General features: G+C 41.7%; 1 protein-coding gene across 4 annotated transcripts in view; it reads left to right on the forward strand.

Moving 5' to 3' along the window:
- The window catches only part of LOC145965527 (uncharacterized), a 115849-nt gene that overhangs the window by 88844 nt on the left and 7860 nt on the right, over nt 1-19145 (forward strand). For all 4 annotated transcript variants that reach the window (XM_083089171.1, XM_083089173.1, XM_083089169.1 and 1 more), the window contains one exon: nt 18249-18454. In XM_083089171.1, coding sequence (XP_082945297.1) covers nt 18249-18454 — 206 coding nt within the window. The remainder of the gene's footprint in view (nt 1-18248; nt 18455-19145) is intronic.

The following is a 19145-nucleotide window of genomic DNA, read 5'->3' on the forward strand; positions in this document are numbered from 1 at the left end:
ATTGTTATCTTATTGAATTTATTCCGTAATATTATCTGAATTACCGTCAACTGTTAAGTCCATAAGAGATACGGAAATTAAATTATAATAATTATAATAATAATAATAATTTATAATAAATTATAATAATTATAATTTCTTCCCGAGAAATGCACATAATTAGGACTTTATCTTGCTTCGCGGAGACAACAAATATTTATTAACCGGAGAGTTCGGGAAAAGTTGAGGAGCTTTTTGGAATTTATTTGTGTAGCAACCCTCTGATTATTGCTATAAACTGACCTCCCGTTCCGCTGGAGGGTGGCTTTATGCGTGGACAAGCTTTATACGCTCGTGGGGGTAACAGAACGGATTAAAGAAGAGAAATTAATAAGGTAAGATTATACGGTGAAGTAGCACACGGTGATAAAGAGTAAAGGAAGAAAGAGAGGGAAACTAAGTCTCTCTAACGCGAAACGCTCGCGTAAAATTATATAACGCGACTTCTTCGCCGCTCTCCCCGGTACGCTCGTAAAAACTTTTTCCCCTAACGTTCCCCACGATAAAGATTTTCCGCCTGGAGATGATGCAGGGAGTAGTAGGTACCCTCGTCCGGTTAATGCGACATTGAGCGCCAACGACGTTTTTCCGACGATGAATGGCCGGAAAAATGAACAGCCGCTCGAGGTGGATTTGCCGCCTTTTTTTACACGTTGTCTCGCTGAATTCACGCGGTCGAGTTTGCGAGCCGCAGTTATCGGATAACGCGATAATGAGCGCGAAAAGTATGTCGGAAGCTTCCCCGTCGCGCGCGGTTTTTGCGTCGATAGTGTCACGTGAAATTTTCAAAACTAATCCTGTATGAAAATCAATTTCTAAATATTGAAATTCTAATATACATATACCGTTATATCGATGAAAAGAAAATTACCACAAAAGTTCTGTTGAAAAAGTGGTACTAAAATTCGGAAAAAGAGAAAAGCGAGGCGCAAGAAGAAGAAATAAGGATAATTCGAGGTGCTTCGAGGGAACCGTAGCAAAGGGTTATTCGAGCAATTGAAAGTGTGGAACCGACAATTGCGCCGTTAAAACTAATTAAGTCCCGTTATCGAAGGAAATATTTGCATCCATTACCGCGTTCCTTAACCGCGTTTAGCTGACGACGATGGAAATACAATATGACACGATTGTGTGTCGCGCGGTTGGCGGTTGGGGCTCTAATCCTCGAAATACGACAACTCCCACTCTATTTCAGGATATCAGAAATTCCCCTTTCCCACTTCTAGATTGGGAACAGGCCGTGACTTTATTTATTCGCGACCGCAGGGGATAAGCCGCTCGCGTCTGACTCCGGTCGCCTCTTTAGTAGAATAGCTCAAAGAGGTCTTTCTCCTCCTTGGAAAACCTCCGCGACCCAAGTCGGCATTCGGCCAATGCGATGCGTGATTTACTCCAGCTGTCATGATTGATTCTGAATTACCGTTCGATAAACTTGGCGATAGAAAAAAAATTATATCTCTTCTTTCTTGAATTTTAGTGGAACAGCCCAAAGAGGTCTTTCTCCTCTTTGGAAAACCCCCGCGACTCAAGTCGGCATTCGGCCAATACGATACGTGATTTATTCCAGCCGTCATGATTGATTCCGAACTACCGTTCGATAAACTAGTAGGGAAAAAATTATATCTCTTCTTTTTTGATTTATCACAGTCATTTATCTTTTTTTTCACGCAGAGATTTCCCTGTTTATCTACAAATATATTTGTATAATTTTGTGTAATTCATAAACGTCTTTTTCGCTCGATCTAGTTATTCCAGTTTATCTTGGAACGATTCGCGACGTTTGCCGCGATTCAACAGCGTTTTATGTTAATTTCTTCCGTCTGAAAATGGCAGATTGACCGAGTTCCGCCGAGCGTAGAGAGCCGGGAGAAATTTCTCGAATACGGGAGCGATCAGCGGGAGCGGGAGATGTCAAAATAGCGGAACGGAGCGCCGAGGACTCTCTTACAATGAATTGTTTCGATCGCCGGGTCCCCCATCGGTTCATTCCTGCAGAAACCGATCCAATTATCCGTTACGCCCCGGAGCGCGAGCTGCCGCGTGAGCGAGCGACCGCTTTTATCGCCTCAAATCTGCGGCCCCGCGACACCGCATCGACCTATTTGCCGGTTGACGATGAGCCCCCGGGTTGCAGGCGTTCGCCCTTTTCCATACCGCGCGCGGACGTGATTTGTCGAATGGTTTACCCCGGGATTCGTGGCAAATCGTAGGTTCGGGTTCGATGAACCGGATCGCTGTTTACGAACCGCTGTTCGCCGCGTCTCTCTTTCTCTCTCGATCCCAGTCGAATCGACGAGGGGCAGCTTCCGCCGACTTTATCGCCGATGGCACGCGAGAAGGGGAGCAGCAAAAGTGAGAACAGGCCAACGGAAGGGAAAAAGTAACTGATCGAAAGGATGAAAAAGAAAGCTGGACAGAGAGAGAAAAAGGGAGAAAAAAGCAAACAAGCGAAAAAGGCAAAGTTAAGAATGGTCGGTAGGTGACGGCTCGCGCGCGCGAGAAAGAGAGCGTAAAACAGAGTAAGACGGATGAGTCGAAGGTGTGAGAGCGTCGGGCCGAGCGACACGGAGTAAGGGCGTGAGGGTGAAAGATAAGGTCGAGAAGTAGTAACGCGAGAAAGAGAGCGAGCGCGATAGATGGGAGGGAAAAGAAGTAGAAGTGGATGGAGAACAGCGGGAGTCGAAGGGGAGAGCATCGAGGGACCAAAGTACGCGCAACGACCAACTCGTCGGGAAAGCCGGCAGGAAGGATGGATCAAGGGGGAATAAGAGAGTAAGACACACGGGAAGGGGACACACAGGGGGTGCTAGTGGCCAGGAGGAAGAGGAGAGCCTCGAGAAAGGGCGAAATAAAAGCGCACCGAGCGTGAAAGTAATCTCGTGACGCTAAAGCGCCCGCGAACGCGACGAGCTATAACCGCTGCCCGTGATTCCCCATCGACGTCCTTGCGATATAGCGGTAGTTAGGTAGATGTCAGAATCCTTCGACGTGGAGGACCCGCTTTTCGTAGTCAAGATCCCCTTCGTCTTTTCCTTCTTGATGCGAAGCGTTTCTTCTAATTAAAGCTCAAGTTTAACAATTAAGTTTAATAATTTTCTTCCATCTTTTCATCCATTATTTTGAACAACTATATGAAACTGGCTTTTTATGATAAACGGTTAATCTCGCGGAAACTAAGAATATTTACAATTACCGAGAATTAAATTTTTTGTATCGCTTATCGCAATCGTGATACACAGTCGTGAAAGTAGTAATAAAAATTAAGGGGCCAACGGCGATGCTAATTCCATGTCGCGCTCTTTAAGCGTTAAGGGATTAATTAAACCTCGATCGCAGAGGTGCGATTCCCCCTCCGGAAAGAAACACGGTGAACAATGTAATTTCCGTTATCATTAAACGTAAGAATGAATACAAGAGGACCGGAAAAACCGCGTCAAGTGAGAGAGAAGAGAATGCTAGAGAACCGGAGAGAAACCAACAACAAGAAAGGAAAAGGACAAACCGATCCGGCCGAAAAATAAAGAACAAAAATGCGGGAGAAAGAGAGAGAGAGTAGCAGAGGTGGAGGATCGCTCGAGAAAAGATACAAAAACAGAGAAAAATGGCGAAACGTCGGGGGAGAGAGGGGTGAACTGTGGGAAGAAGGATAAAGGGATCAGGAAGAGGAAGGAGATGCGCGAGAAAAACACGTAGTCGAGCGAGATAGAAAGACTAACAAAAGGACGACATACCAGGGAGCGGGGAAGAAGGGAGAAAGAGTTGGGTGAGAGGAAAGCGCGGGAAAACGAGAAAAAAAGGGGGAGCGCGCGGAGCTGCTGGAAAAACGCGGAGAGGAAAAGCCGAGAGGCGAAGAGCGAAACGTACCCGCGACGAGGAACGATTCGGTGACAGAGAGAACGTCGAGGAATACAAAAGGACACGCGGGTAAACGAATTAATTACATCCCGCGGCGATGCGACCTGACAGCGCGAGGGACGGGAAAGTGGAAATAGCCAGATATAAATGTGTGCGAAACGTCACTTGGAACAATGGCATCCGATGTCGATAATACGCGTGCAATCCCGGCGATAAGCAAAATCGGCGGGGATCGGTTAGAGCGATAACCGTCAACAGGTAATCACACGAGTCGTCAATAACGATGATTAAATGAAGCGTACGCGTATATAATTTCCGTGCGCGGTAATAAAACCAGCATTTAGAGCCGCATTAAACGCAAACGGATATCTCTTTCTATCTCTCTCTCGCGATGCAAATTAGGGCTGATAAATCGCGGGATATCTTGGTATTGTTACGTTGTTATTATAATGCTGATGGCGTAAATAGCAACGAAATATGCGCATCGACAGCGACAGATCTCGCGCATCTCTTCACCCTTCGTAGGGGAAAATCATTTTTCGTCCGCTTGTTATTTCGACGGGTACAAAGTGTGAGAAAGCGAAAGAGGAGGAAATGGAATAAAATATTGTCTTAGCAAACTGAGTTATTTGAAATAAGTGACTCTACGAATATATAATGTGTGGTATTATAGTAGAATATCTATCGTCGTCGTCTCGTCTTTAATAGTCCAACCTTTATTTTGTCAATTCCGAGCCAGCGGGATAATTCTTTTTTAATGCTGCATCGTTATCCTGTATAATGTATATTAATGATCTTGTAACGAGTATAATAAGTACTAATGGATCTTTAATAAGCTTCAGTTAAGTGGGTGATAACGCTTTTACATTTCCTCCTCGCTGAACGCTACAACTCAACGTCGCGTGGACGCGACGTCGACCTAATCTGGCGTAAAAGGGAAAATTCTCCGGTAAACGAACGGTCGATCAAACGTCGAGAGCAGATTAAACGACCGCGGAGGATGCGGAGGGGATATTAAAAAATGTGGCCAACAAAATGAATCATGTCGCGAGCGATACCGAGCGCGTAACACGGTGCGGCCGCCCTACGGTAGCTCGTAAAATCGCGCGCGGAAGACAAATCGACGAGGGAGGATAGGGTAGGGCAAAAGGGAAAAGGGCGAAGCGAGCGGAAAAGAGAGACAAATTGGAAAAGCCCGGGGAAAGGAACGAGTTAGCGGAAGGGTAGGAGGAAAAGAGGGGCATGTCGGAAGCGATCGGGGAACAATGAGGAAGGAGAGTCCGAGTTCAAAGCCAGGAAACCGTGCGTCGGAAAGCGTCGAGAGGACGGGAAGAGAATGGGCAAGAGTAGAGGAGCGAGAAAATAATTGAGGACGAGGAAGAGAGAGACAAAGGAGAGAGCGAGAAAGGAAAGGACGCTCTTTTCGAGGGACAGTGCGAAATAAGCGCGTGGTAAACGAGCGAGCGGAACACCTCGATGCGAAGAGGGAAAATGCGCGCGAGGAAAAGAAAGAGAGAGAGAGATCTATTTATTATTCCGGAGCGCGCGAGCCTCGTCAGGACTGAGATACGGCCAAACGGGGCGCGATATAAAAATAACAAGGAAGACAAAAGCGTATACGGAGACCGACGCGAGAAGTCGTGGTTTTTCTTATTTATGATTTCTTTGTCGAGCAACCTAAATTTTATCTTTTTTTTTCTCGCGACAGGAATATCGAAGCATCGATAATTCGTCAATCATGCATACGAAGAAGAAGAGAATAATCGATTAATTATTAATCTCATGTTTCACAATTTTGAAACAATTTGATATTAAATAAGATCAGTAATATTTATACGTTTCGTTCTCTTCATTTTTAGAAACTTATGAAAAATAAATATAAAATCTCAATATATATACTCTCTCTCTCTCTCTCTCTCTCTCTCTCTCTCTCTCTCTCTCTCTCTCTCTCTCCCTTCTAAAATTGCTCTAATTCTAATAATTCTGGAAATTTATTTAAACACTTTTTATCACTGCAAAATAATTACGTACTAAATGTGAATTCTTTTTTACTTTTATCGCATCGCTATTTTCGACTAATCTAAAATGAAACAAATATATGTACGAAAGAGATATATGAGAATATTTTCGCATCACCAGGGGAAACGCTTTGGTGATATTCATGAATCGATCAAAACTAGAATAATACGAGAGGGAGTAGAAACGACGGCGATACATGAAGCCACGGAATGAGACACGCCGAAATGCGGAAAGTCAGTTTGCTTGAATGAAGGAAGAAATGGAGTTCCGAAAGGCAGGGAGAGGGGGGAGGGGGGAGGGAGGGGAAATAACGAGTGCCGCACCGGCGGTACCGCGGATATATGATTCATTCGGTGGCGCGTTACGAATGATAACTCATGCATATTGAACGGGACGACGGGGGGTCGGATTGTGTTCCGTGAGTCAGTCGACGGTGGTACACTCGTCGCGACGACTGCCGTTGGCAATCAACGAGGAGGACTGCGAGGACTAGGACGACGATAGCGAGCGGTGATAAGGGGGCGGTTAGCGACGGTCGGTGGCGTTTGTGGCGGTACAGGGTGACGATGACGACGCAACTCGAGCTCTCGATGAACGAGAGCGCGAGGGGGAGAGCGTCAGCCCTCTTATCATCAGCGAAAACCCTTTGGCTCGCGAAGAGAGAGAATCGGTGCGCGCTTCCGACTCGGCGACGCCGTTAATTAGGTCGACAACGTAGGCGAGCGAACGTGTAATGAACAAAAACCAATTTCAACTTAGCTCCCCACGAAATTTCGACCCGGAAGCACCGTTTCTCCGCTCGCTGAATGATAATATTTGGTTGCGCGCTCTCGTCTCGCCCTTTCTCTCCCTCTCTCTTTCCATCCCTCGCTGCGCTTCTCTTTCGTCCTTTTCGGTAATTTCTTGGTTCTCGCCGCTGCAGCTGCCGCTGCGGAAGCTACCGCCGCTGATGTATATGATACACGGAGGAATGAATCCGACGCGTGAATAAACGCCTTCGAATTTTCCGCGGCTAACTTTGTTGCGCCACCGTCTTCCGCTTCGAATTTTGAGCGAGTTTCCCTCCTTGTCACTATCGTCGTCGTCGTCGTCGTCGTCGTCGGCATAAGAAATCGTTCTCTTCGCTGGCACGAATCTGAATTTCGGTAGCTCGTACAAGGATGCGAGTGATATGAGAATCATTTTTCTCTCGAAAATATCTTTCCAAGTTATCAAAGCCATTTTACCATAAATTTATTTGTCGATAAATATATAACGATTTTTGAAACATGTAAAATCAATGCGAATATATGGGATTATGATGGAGTAGTATCGTGGGAGGAATCTTAAGGTCCTTTTCCCTTCCTAAAAAAATCGTGACAACTTCTTTTATTAAAAATATCTCTTTTGTCGCGTGTCAAATATTTTTAGGCACTTCTACGAAAATATTTTCATAAGGATCCATGTTTTTTTGCAATGTTTCGGAAAGATTCTCGATGAAAAATGTCGCGCACTTCGATCCTTCTCCAAAAAACGGGGTCGGTGCAAATAAATATCGCGTACGGTATTTTTTTTATCTCGTTTCTCTCACCTGTCGTTGAAATTTCACCCTGCGCCAACTCTTGCCGAGAGCCCGCGAATGATAATATTTTCGACGAGTATTCGTGCCGGGTTTTCCCAATGAGTTCAGCGAGTAACTTTGAGTTTCTCGATAATAACAGAATATATGAGGGGAGAGAAAGGGAGACCGTCCTCTCTTTCGAACAATGCACCCGGCATACATAAATAACCGGGGAACATTTTTTTCTCCGCTATTTACCCGGGCATGGTTTATTCTGCACCTCTCTGAAAATTTCGGGAAACTTTCCCGGTGCAAACTTGGAGTCGCTCATCTTTTTTCCCCCCTTTCAAGTAAGCCCATGGACAAAAATCAGTTAATATTTTGCCGCGTATTCACGTCGCGTACTCAGTCACGCTAGAGAAGCTTACGGTTTATCCGTTAAAAAATAACGTGTACGGCGATATTTCATCGAAGCTCTGGGAGTTTGACGAGGGAATGAGATGGAAAGAGAGAGAAAGGGAGGCAAAGGAGAGGGGGAATTTTTCAAAACGTGAGTTTTAAACCTACGCGGCTCAACGATACGATTGTTTCGCGAAGAAAATTGCTTTTTTTTCACAATTTCGCGTTCGACCATCGAGCGAGAATATCTTCGTTCTACAGAGATCGTCTGGTTCCACTCCACGATTTAGAATTAGAAAAGTTTATTCGACGAGATGAAATAATTGACAATCAATGATGCCGTAACGAAGATGCATCTCTATATGAAAAAATAAATAAATCGCTTACTTTAGATAGATACAGTGTGCGACATGAAATGAAAACAAATTTTTCAAAAACATCCTTCGTTATTTTTATAGTACTTTTTTAAATAAATACTGAAATTTAATTTTTTTTCGCCATGTGTATGTGTGTATATTGTTTATATGTATTATTTTTTCTCCTTGTTCGAAAATAGCCAATTTGATTACAGTGAAATCGGTATAAAAGAGGAATAAAAATGTAATACAAATAGTGTGCTTGTTGATCGCGCGTATACATGATCCAGCCCATCTTTTGCGGCGTATAAAGCGTCCATTTCATAATTAATAAACACCTAGAGGCAGCCATAGTAAGCTTCTCAATAAAAGTCTTTAGTTCCGTGACGTCTTTAATTAAGTCGACGACGACCACGACTATAGGAAAAGGAAGGAGGAACGATGCTTTTCGCGATACTTTTTCACCCGACCCGTTACTATAATGAATCCAACCGTGATCCCATATTAATTGACGGCTCGCTGCGACACGACGTTCGCGCAGAAGGAAGATAAAAAGCCGAGGCGGGATCGTAAAGATCAAGTGGCGGTCGTGCAGGCGGAAAAAAGAAGGGAAAGAAATCAAGGAGAGTGGGGAAAAAAAAACACAAGAAAACTACGTGCTCCTTTATGCGAGGAGAGGTTGCGCCTTTTAATTCTACGTAGATTTTCGCGCTCGAGAGTGAGAGAAGCCGCATAAAGGTACAGCGTTGGGAAAAGAGGGAAAAACATTGAGAGAAAAAGGAGCAGAGAAGCGAGACGAACGGAGAACACGGTGCATTCAAGACGATGGGGTCCTTTATGAGAGTCGAGTGCGTGCGGACGCAATTGCCGCGGTCTAATACCGCGTAATTCCTCCCGCGGTTATTTACGGTGATTAATAAAGGAGAGCCGTCGGGAAAACGAAGCCGGAATTAGCGCAAAGTGCACCGCGTCCGACGCGACGCGAGCCCGGCACGAGATTGCGATCAGATTCAGCGTTTTATGATGCTCGACGTTATATTCAGAAGGATTCTGCCGCGGAAAATGACTCGCTTACGCGCGCGCTTTACGTTATATACCTGAGAAATGAAAAAGGAGTAGCGAATATTTTCATCTAAATTTATTTTGAGCTTTAGAAGATAAAATTCTAATCTTTACAAAATTATACCATTTTAAGACAACGAATGAAAACTCTATTGGTACATTAAGAATTGTTTTACATAGACTGTGACGTTGAAATATTTTTCGGTTATTGTAAGAAATAATGGACGATTCCTCGGGAGTTGAAAATTGATCGTGACACATGTTGATCTCGACTCGCGCTACTTCGGGGATATAAACACGGAAAGAGGTTGACAGGCAATATCGCGCGATGCAGGAGGATCGCACAAAAGCACCCTGGCAAGGAGATTCGAGAATCCGGCTCGCGCAACTCGCTGAATCGAGCGCAAGACGATTAGAGAAGGAATACGAAAAATTGGAAGGACGGCGATGTCGGAAGGAGAGGAAATTCTTTGAAGGTACGAGAACGATATCCATATTGTAAAGTCGCCTTGAACCTCCTCCCTCGCCGTAAACCCCGCTCGCGAATGTGGGTATTGATATCCCCGCGAGAGTTTTGAAGAGGAAAGAAATAGCGCGGCGAGAGAAGCGGTCCGAGAGAGGCGGTCTGCAAAAATAAAAGTGCCTTTTCATGTCAGAGTGCGAGAATAAAAGATGTCCCGTTTCCTTCCGCGGGAATAGTCCGACGCATTGGATATCGTTGTGCAGCAGCTCTCGGAACCTTGTAACATCGCAGGAAGAAGGGAACGGGGAGTTGGAAGAGAAGTAGAAACGTGTATAGAGACATTGTTAAGGTGCATCGCGACGAATTGGAACGTCGACAATGACGCTACGTTTGTCAAAAACAAAGAAAAGACGAGGCAGCCACTGTGCAACAAAGCCGGGACTGAAAATCATCGATCTGTTCATTGAAATGTATGAACCGTCTAGGATCACCGGTCAATCACAAGCGCTATAGCGAAATAAGAAAAATGTAGCATTTTTTTTAAGGATCTGCTTGTCACTAAGTAACGACAGGAAACACATAATTCTTTCCAGAAATACTTGATAAAAGAAAGAGAGCGAGAGAGAGAGAGAGAGAATAATACTTAAAAAATAAAATTTTATAAATACTATCTCCTCTTCACAATATAAGGTAATGTTCCATAAATGTAAAATGGAAACTGTCTCCGTTGCGCTCTTTAAAGTTGGAGAAGCTACGGAATCCGCTGTCGCGGGAACGAAAAGAGACTGCAAGATTGAGGCGGTCATGCCGGTACATTAATTCCTAATACCCGACAGAGAACGTTGGCGTAAGGAGCATTAAAAAAAAGAAAAGAAGAAGCGGACAGAGAGGAGAAGAGGAAAGAAGAAAAATAAGAGGACGAAGAAGAAGAAGAAGAGGAAGAGGAAGAAAAAGAAACTATGGCGGAAAGGTCAAACGGTCCTTAAGAGCGCCCTTTCGACGTGCTCCGAACGTCTGGCGACGCAACGCAGATTTAATACCCCGTAATTCTCTCTCTCTCCACGGTTACGTAAGGCGATTAAAAGAGGGATATAGAGAAAGTGCGCACGGTGAAATGGCCGTCGTCGAACGGAATGGTGAACCGGAAAGAAGGGGGATGGTCAATGGAAAATTACATAAAATGCGATCCCCTTCGCGAGCAGAAGCGCCCGCGCGAATTCCGATTGATTTAACCGCGAACGGTCACATTAATTCTGCGCGCTGCGTAAGACGTGGAAAAATCGAGGATAATAGGGAGGAGAGGATCAGAGGTGACCCCGCGCGGACAGCGAAAAGGTAATTTGATGAAATATCGCGGCCTTCGGGCGCCGCCCGCCGCCGGCAGACGACGCGAAAAGTCGCATTAATTTAAGGGCGCGATTGTAATGTCGGCGCAAAGGAGAGAAGATTATTCCAACTTTGCCGCGATCTATAGAAGCGACGATATAGGTATTCGGCTCCGCACGCCTCTTCCCTTCCCTTTATTTTAACGCTCATGATGATTGTGACATCTGTCATCTGGCGTTTCTAACATTGGCGGGAAAAAGATTAAATGAATTTCGCCGCCGCGATTATTAATATTCGCTTACTATGACGCGGAGCTTGCGCTCGTATAAAGTTGTCTAGATTATCGTTATTATTATCTATTACAAATTATTCTCCTTTTCATTCGATTCTTTCTCTTCTCTTTCTTGCACTTTTTTTATAATCTATTTTCATCAATTTTTAAACGAGGTTTTTATCTTCATTCTTCTTACTCGCGTTGCATAAAGTGATTTCGCTCAATCTTTAAGCTCTCCGGCTTGCTTTTTCAGCAAGATAAACGCATTCATATTTAAAGGATAATTGAAAGGATAATATCATCAATATTTTTTATGAAAACTTTCATTTATGGTATTTTTTCTTATTTTTAGAGCGAAACAAAACTGTCTCGTTTTCACGAATTAAAAATTCTGCCGTTTTATCGTAGAATATTACAGCAAAATCGTCGTCAACATTCTCGAGAGTCGCAACTAAAATTTTGTCAACTTTACAGTCGATGATCAGCGTAAAAGGGAAACAGATTAAAATTTTTCGAAATATTCGACCGACATTTCGCTACTTTTGCTATTGCAAAACATTCGTCATCATAGACGCCGTATTCGTCGTATATTGCACAACATATAACTGTGTCACTTAGCAATGACTCAAATTGAAGAACGATGAAATTATTACTCGTATCTCTTTCGAATGCGAAACGTGTAAAAATGTCGTGGGATTTAAAACGTCACGCGATAATCAAAATTTCTCTCGTTACCGACCCTCCTCGTTAAGACACTCATCCGGTATCCTGCAACCATTTTTTAACGATACTCTCTTTCTTTCGCTCGCTCGCGTTAATTTTGCAGCGAGCTTTAGGACGAACACACAGTGGTCATAAATAAAGCGTCGGAACGCTGCGCCGTGTATCTGGAATTTCGGAAGAGAAAGAGAGAGAGGGACCGAGAGGAGAGGAAGGAAGAGAAGAGGGTTGATGCACACTCGGGGGAGGGCAATTCTGGGGATGTCGAGCACTACCATCAGTCTCTCGCCTTGAAGTATTCCTGTCTTCGAGTGCATCTCTCCACGCGAGCAGTCGTAATTCAGTTACGCTTGCCTGTAATTGTTGTATACTCGGAGGACTCAATTTTCGAAACCCGCAGTCGCGTCAGACATTTACCGTTAAAACGCGTCGCTTAATTTGTCGTGTTGTACCACTCGTAGCATTGCGTCACGTCGTTAAGACCAACAAATACCTAATAACACTTACAAATACCTTGGAATAAAATTATGCCAAGTTCAAGACATCTGTTACGTAAGAATATTATAAGATTTGTTTTATATTTTATGAAAGAGATATTAAAAATTTCATAACGCACACGTACAGTACACGGATCTCTCCTCCGTGTATTACTTCCATTTGTAATAATTGCATCTTTTATTTTTAATAAAAGGGAATAAATTCGCGTAAGAATAATTAAATTATCACAAAGACACTAAGAACATTTCTATCACGGAATTTTTAATTAACATCGCTGTTCTGTTGCCAACTGTGAATGATATAATGGCGGTTATTGCTACAGACTACGTCGATAAAGCTGAACCGTGCGCTTCTAAATATTATCCTACTTGATTCGGTGGTTATTCCGCGAAATCGATGGTACGTCGTATGAACAATAGTAAAAATGGATTCAAAAATGGAATCGAAGTTTATCCGCGCACATGCGGTGGAGTTTTAAGTAAATTCGTGAATGGGGCAAATAAAAATCTCATTCGCGTATCGCGAACAAATGTTAAATAAAATTTCATTCGTCACTCGCTTATTAATAACTTCGATTTATATAAAATAAAATGGGGAGTCTCTTTATCCTCGTTTTAATCGGACGAAAATAAGATAAAAATTTAATCGAACAAGAGTGTCGAATATATACCGTTACAAAAATTTGTCGAATCTCTCGCGAATTTTATGAATTTTTTAGATTCCCAGCCGAGAGCGAGGAGAGGAGAACGTGCGGCGGCTGGTATCGGAGTTTGGATACGGTCGTCATAACCGCGATCCTCGATAATAGGGTTAAATCGGCGGAAATTTATGGATGCTGGCCCCTCTGTATACGCGATTCATGCTCCGTAAAAAAACAGAAAAAAAGAGGAAAAAAAACGACAAACCGACGACGACGTAAACTGGCGGCGAGCGCACGATCAAATTCATTATGTTCGCATATTTTGTGCAGCGAGAGGCCAGAATGTGCTGAAAGTTTACGTTAAATTAAGCAGCCGTTGCTACGCGGCCTTATTGCGGAATGCGTCCACATAGGAAGGACGGAATCGCTTGGTATCGGGTCGTTAAAAGGCAATTTGTTAAAGCGGTCCTTTCATAGGGTTGCCGTAACACGCGAAGGCATTTTCCTTCCCTTTATCCCCCGAAAAAAAAAGAGGAACACTCGGGAAGGGCGAAGAAAGGTGTTCAACGTCGCGAAAGTTACGTGATGCAAAACCCTAAATGTCCTCTACGTATCGCGCTGCACATCGGCATGCTTAAGGACAATTTCCTGCAACATTTCTTGTATGTATTTCTTTATCCTCACATAACGGCACGCTAGAATATTTTTTAGAGAGAGAAACTCGAGAGTGACGTTTGCGATTTAATGCGACAACTGCATAATATGGCGTAAAATAGATGTGTCTCCTGGAAATTGACGATCTCCTTTTAGAGATAATTTAATAATTCGGATAAAATGACAGATGAAAATTATTCATTTAAAAATATCTACTCTAGTAAGATATTATTAACATTTAATTCGAGAATTATGTCGCGATAGAATATTAAACGGTACATTGAGATCGTATTTAGGCAAAACCTTAATATAATTTATATGAGAGCTAAAAAAGAGAGAGAGAGAGAAAGAACACATGTATGTATACGTATTTGTGTAGGCGCGTGAGCACTCGTATTTTATATTAAATCAAGGCGGTCCATCCCGCAATGGTTGGAAAAAAATGACGAATCGTAGCCCGTATTCCGGATATTAAAGGCCGGGGCTTCATCGCAGCCCCGGCAGTTTTATAATAAAATAACAGGCACAGGGGACATTTATTAAGGAAGTTGTTCGACGTCTCTCGCGACGCTGCAAGGCATTCACGTGAAAAAACTATGATACGGATAAGCAACTCGATAGATTTTTATACCAACCATTTCATCGCTATAACTGTTTATTTTTTTAAATGTACAACTAAATATTGTGAAAATACGTAAATGAAAATCAAATTTCATATTTATTTACAAATTTATATAGCAATGGAATGTTTGATATAAAATATTATATATATATATATATATATATATATATATATATATATATATTTTTTTTTTTTAAATTTTTATATATAATGTATATAAATAATACAATATATAGAAAATTATCCATTTTATTAGAGAAATATAAATATATTTTTTCCAGAAATATTTTTATCGATAATTATTTCCGTAAAAAAATAAATATATACCGATATTACGACTATATAGATTATAGAATAACAATTTGCTATTTTTATAGAAACAAAAAAATGGAGCATATATTTATTTGCAATAAATTTCTTTACGGAACAAATTATTTATAAAAACAGACTCCAGATATTCGATATGAAAGTTATCCGTCACTACTGGAAGTGAAAAATTGAATTCCGCAAAAGAGAAGCTCTGGGATATGGAGCATAATGCAATCAATTATGTTTACGACCGGAATAGATTTCTGCCAACGAAAAACCAATAATATCATTAGCCCAACGATACTCGATTTCTGTTTAACGCGAAAATATCATTCCAGACAATTGCGTTAACTTCGACGCCGCAAATTAACGATTCAACTATTCAGCTTTATTTTTGGAATAAAATATGTCGGCCAAAATATCTCGAAGCGCGGCGTGACTCAATTCTTGATTTATTAGTACTTTTAAACCTTAAACATATTCTAAACATATACTATACATATACATACATATTCTATACATATATGTATATATATCGTACACTCACAATATTTCTTTCTGATATATTAATAATATCTCCAACTCCATCTCCTTTATAAAATCTTGTTTTCGCAAATCTGATCTATGTCGCTCTCGGGACTTTTGCGATAACGCAGCTTTTGCGGATAATTTAGCGTAAGTGTCAAATGGAGCGCATCGCCGCCGGCCGAAAAAAAAAATGGTATTGATATAATTTAATGGAGGTCCCTGATATATAACATGTACCTTCTTTATATAAATACGATATAAATAAAGCGCATAAAAATTCTTTTGACTCTTACGATTTTATCCGTGTTACGCATCGCTACGAATGATGTCTATTAATATCTTCAAAATTCAAATATACAATGGAGAGAAATTTGTAGATTGTGGGTGAAATTAAAAGAGTCTTTTCAATTTGCATATTATTATACGAAGAGAAGGTCTTCCTCCGACTCTTTATTATATATAGTTAAATTTTAGCTTCGATTCGTCTAATTCAATTTAATAGAGTTCTTAGTTCTGGAAATGCTCTTGGTTTTTCCTAACGCGCTATCGTCCTACTTGCACGTAAGAAAATATGGCCACCCCGCCGGAAGCTACATAAGCCAGTTTCCTTCGTCTACGCGATTCGCGAACGTAACGAAGCGCAGGAATTATTTCTTATCCCTGTCGTTCCAGAAATTGCACGACGCGCGGTCACGGGCGTCGGGAGAGACGCCGCCGGAGTTTCTCCGGTTTTCCATAGATCCCGGGAGAAAAAGTCCGGCCTCGAGAAATATCGCTTTATTATACTTTTCATAGAACTCTTGTTACCAAGGCGGAAAATGTTACCGTGCACTATTAGCGAAATAATTGAGATAATCATCCAGAAAAGCAAAGAAAAGTTGAAAAAAATTCGCGACGACGCTCATGGTTCGCATTTTATTTCTCCCTTTCTGCCACCTGCGCTTATCCATCCCTTGTGCTTATCCCCTGTGCTTGTCCACTGTAAAGGCAGCAATCAAAAGTACATTTTCACTTAACCCCAGTTGTATTGAAAGTTTTAAGGCGCTTTAAAGCGGTTTCATGTTTCTTCGTATATATTTCGTCATATATAGATGTTTTCCGTTAAAATTTGTAGAGCTTGACTCGGAGTCTTGTGTGTCGAATAGAGAGTTAAAAAGAACTTTGTCGCTCTTACTTTCTCCAATTATAATAAAACCTTGTACGAGGCTTCACTAATGGGGTTATTCACTCCCATCAAATTCAGGCAAGATTTGGACGAGCATGGTCTTTCACATATATTAGTGGGAGAAGACATTGCGCTCGTAGATATAATGCTTTAATGCGCGGTTGGGTTCGTTATCCCTCATGCCACTCGAGAGTGCATATGAACGCATGTGAAAAGGATATTTTCGCTATTTCGGAGTGCACTATAACGAGATTCCATTGTACATATCATTCGCAAGGTCGGACTTACAACATGTGATTCGATTAATTTAATTCGATTAATTCCACTGATTGAAAGAAAAATATTGATTCTATTAAAACAGAAATTACAATAAATTACAGATTTTTCTGACAGCTTCAATAATCGTTTGTTGTTTCCATTTTTACCGTCTCTTTAATCTTTATCTTTTTCTATTTTAAAAATACATATTATCAATTGTTGACCGATATTCTGCCACAATATTTTCTCTGTATGAGAGAATAATGTCATATTTTTCGCCTAAAATAAAATTTCAAATAAAACAATTTAGTTCGCTGAGAGAAACGACACTATTATTCGAATAAATATTTGATTCGTCTTCGCGAACAAGAAAACGATCAAGAAATTAATACTTTGTTTATAAACGTCATGGCTGTCGTCGTCGTTCGCAACCACCTGTTTACCTGACGTTATCGTCATCATCCTCTTCCTCTCGAGTTCCGTCGACGCGTTTGCCGCAGATTCCCTATCTCTTCTTCTTCTCTCTCTCTTTTTCCTAAAGTATATACGGTATATTCTATGGATTACATACTATTCTCGCAGAATATTTCCTTGGGAAAGAGAGACACGACGCGCGCGTCTTCGCCCAGCTTCTCCCGCGGCTTCTTTGATCTTTTCTCCCTTTTGGAGTGATGTCATTCGGACGTCGCGTATCTCGCAAAAGGGGATCGCGATCTTCCCGAGTCGCGCGTATGGGCTTTGTCGTTTATTCGTCGGAAACGCTGCGCGTCTCGAGCGATTCATCGTGAATTTTTGAACGAAACATTTGTGAGAGAGTTGATCCAAACAGCAATGTTACTGCTACGAATGCACTTCCATTTTCCGAAATTTTCTATTTCAAAATAACGTAAGCATCCAGAAAAATGATATATAGAAATATGAGCTATAAAATTTTATATTTTATTCCTTTATACATATCATACGTTCTTTATTTGTTTCAATTTAATGTCTTTTATTACTGTGAATTTTTTACATTTAATTGCATTAGATTTTGAAAAATTATTTTGACACATAGCGCATTCATACATAAGATAGTTAAGTTTAGTGTATCTATAATCTTTATAAAGTTGAGGAATAAATTTATCGTTAATTATTTAAATAAATTATAGAAATTTAAAAATTTTTAAAAATTAATGTAGAAATTTAATAAAAAATTAGATATATATACTAATTTATTTAAAATTCATAAAGAAAAAAATACATTAGGATATGTTGCACCGGATAATCTTCAGTCTTAATTTATCTCGTTTCTCTTTATTTCAATTACTAATTGTTATTATTCCTCCAGGTAGTTTTCAATTATATCACTAAATGTTCGAAAAATACGAAAATGCCGCTACTCTAATTATTCTTGTCTAGTTTAATTTGCTTAAGCAAGATTTCTCACGTGTGCTGAAAGCCTTTCGTCCGCTTGCGTAAATACAAATACACACTTTTACGCGCCTTTTCTCTAATCTACCTGTGTTATACATGTGTTTGCAGTAACAAACGGTCTGAGGATGCTGCAGCTGATAGTGCCCAAGCACGTGGTGCTCGGAGAAAATAAACGCCTCGAGTGCAACTTTAATCTGGACGGCGAGAAGCTGTATTCGGTCAAGTGGTACAAGGACGGCAACGAGTTCTACCGATACGTACCCCAGGAAAAACCACCTGCTATGTCGTTCAATCTTCCCGGCGTTACGGCGATCGTAAGGCTACACTTCCTCTCGTCTCTCGCGCTTAAGTTTCGATAAGGAAATCACGGGGGTGAGAGGGGGGAGACGGGGGAGGGGGAAGGAAGGAAGCAAAGTAAGTCCGTAACTTGTAGGGTCTACCTTTCGAGAAGACGGCCTTAATAATATTAAAATGAATCTTACAAACGAAGACTTTCCTCGACACTCGCATTTTGCGGTATTTTGCGAAACGAAACTGAAGAGGTCAGTTGCAACAACGACGTAAATTCAGTAGTTTGTACAAGTTCTACTTTGCGACCGCACCTTCCCGTTTACACAGCCACGAGACTTCCCTCGTTCTTGCCCCAAATCTTTATACAGTTTCCGCGTTTTCTCGCCCAACGTGCGGACGACGGTCGATCCTAACGGATTTTACATCGCGTCTTAAAGGCGAACGGATGTGATTGAAGAATCCCGGGAAAGATTCTGCGAACTACTCGGTATTTTCATTTTGCGCTTTCGCACCTCAGTGCTGCGCGTTTCGGATAAAGAAGTTTCCGTGAGAATCGTACCACGATTGATCCATTTTCCCTCACGTACAAACTCGAGATTCTTGGAGACGAGACGTCTCGATCGCGAGGTCAACCAAAATCCAAGACTCTCGACAAAACGGCGAAACCATATCTCGTCTCTGCCACCATATTTGTATCTTTTAAAAATAAATCGC

The sequence above is a fragment of the Camponotus vicinus genome, unplaced genomic scaffold, assembly GCF_025532165.1.
Source record: "Camponotus vicinus isolate PSW18456_S1 unplaced genomic scaffold, iyCamVici1.0 SCAF_14, whole genome shotgun sequence".
NCBI classification, from domain to species: domain Eukaryota; kingdom Metazoa; phylum Arthropoda; class Insecta; order Hymenoptera; family Formicidae; genus Camponotus; species Camponotus vicinus.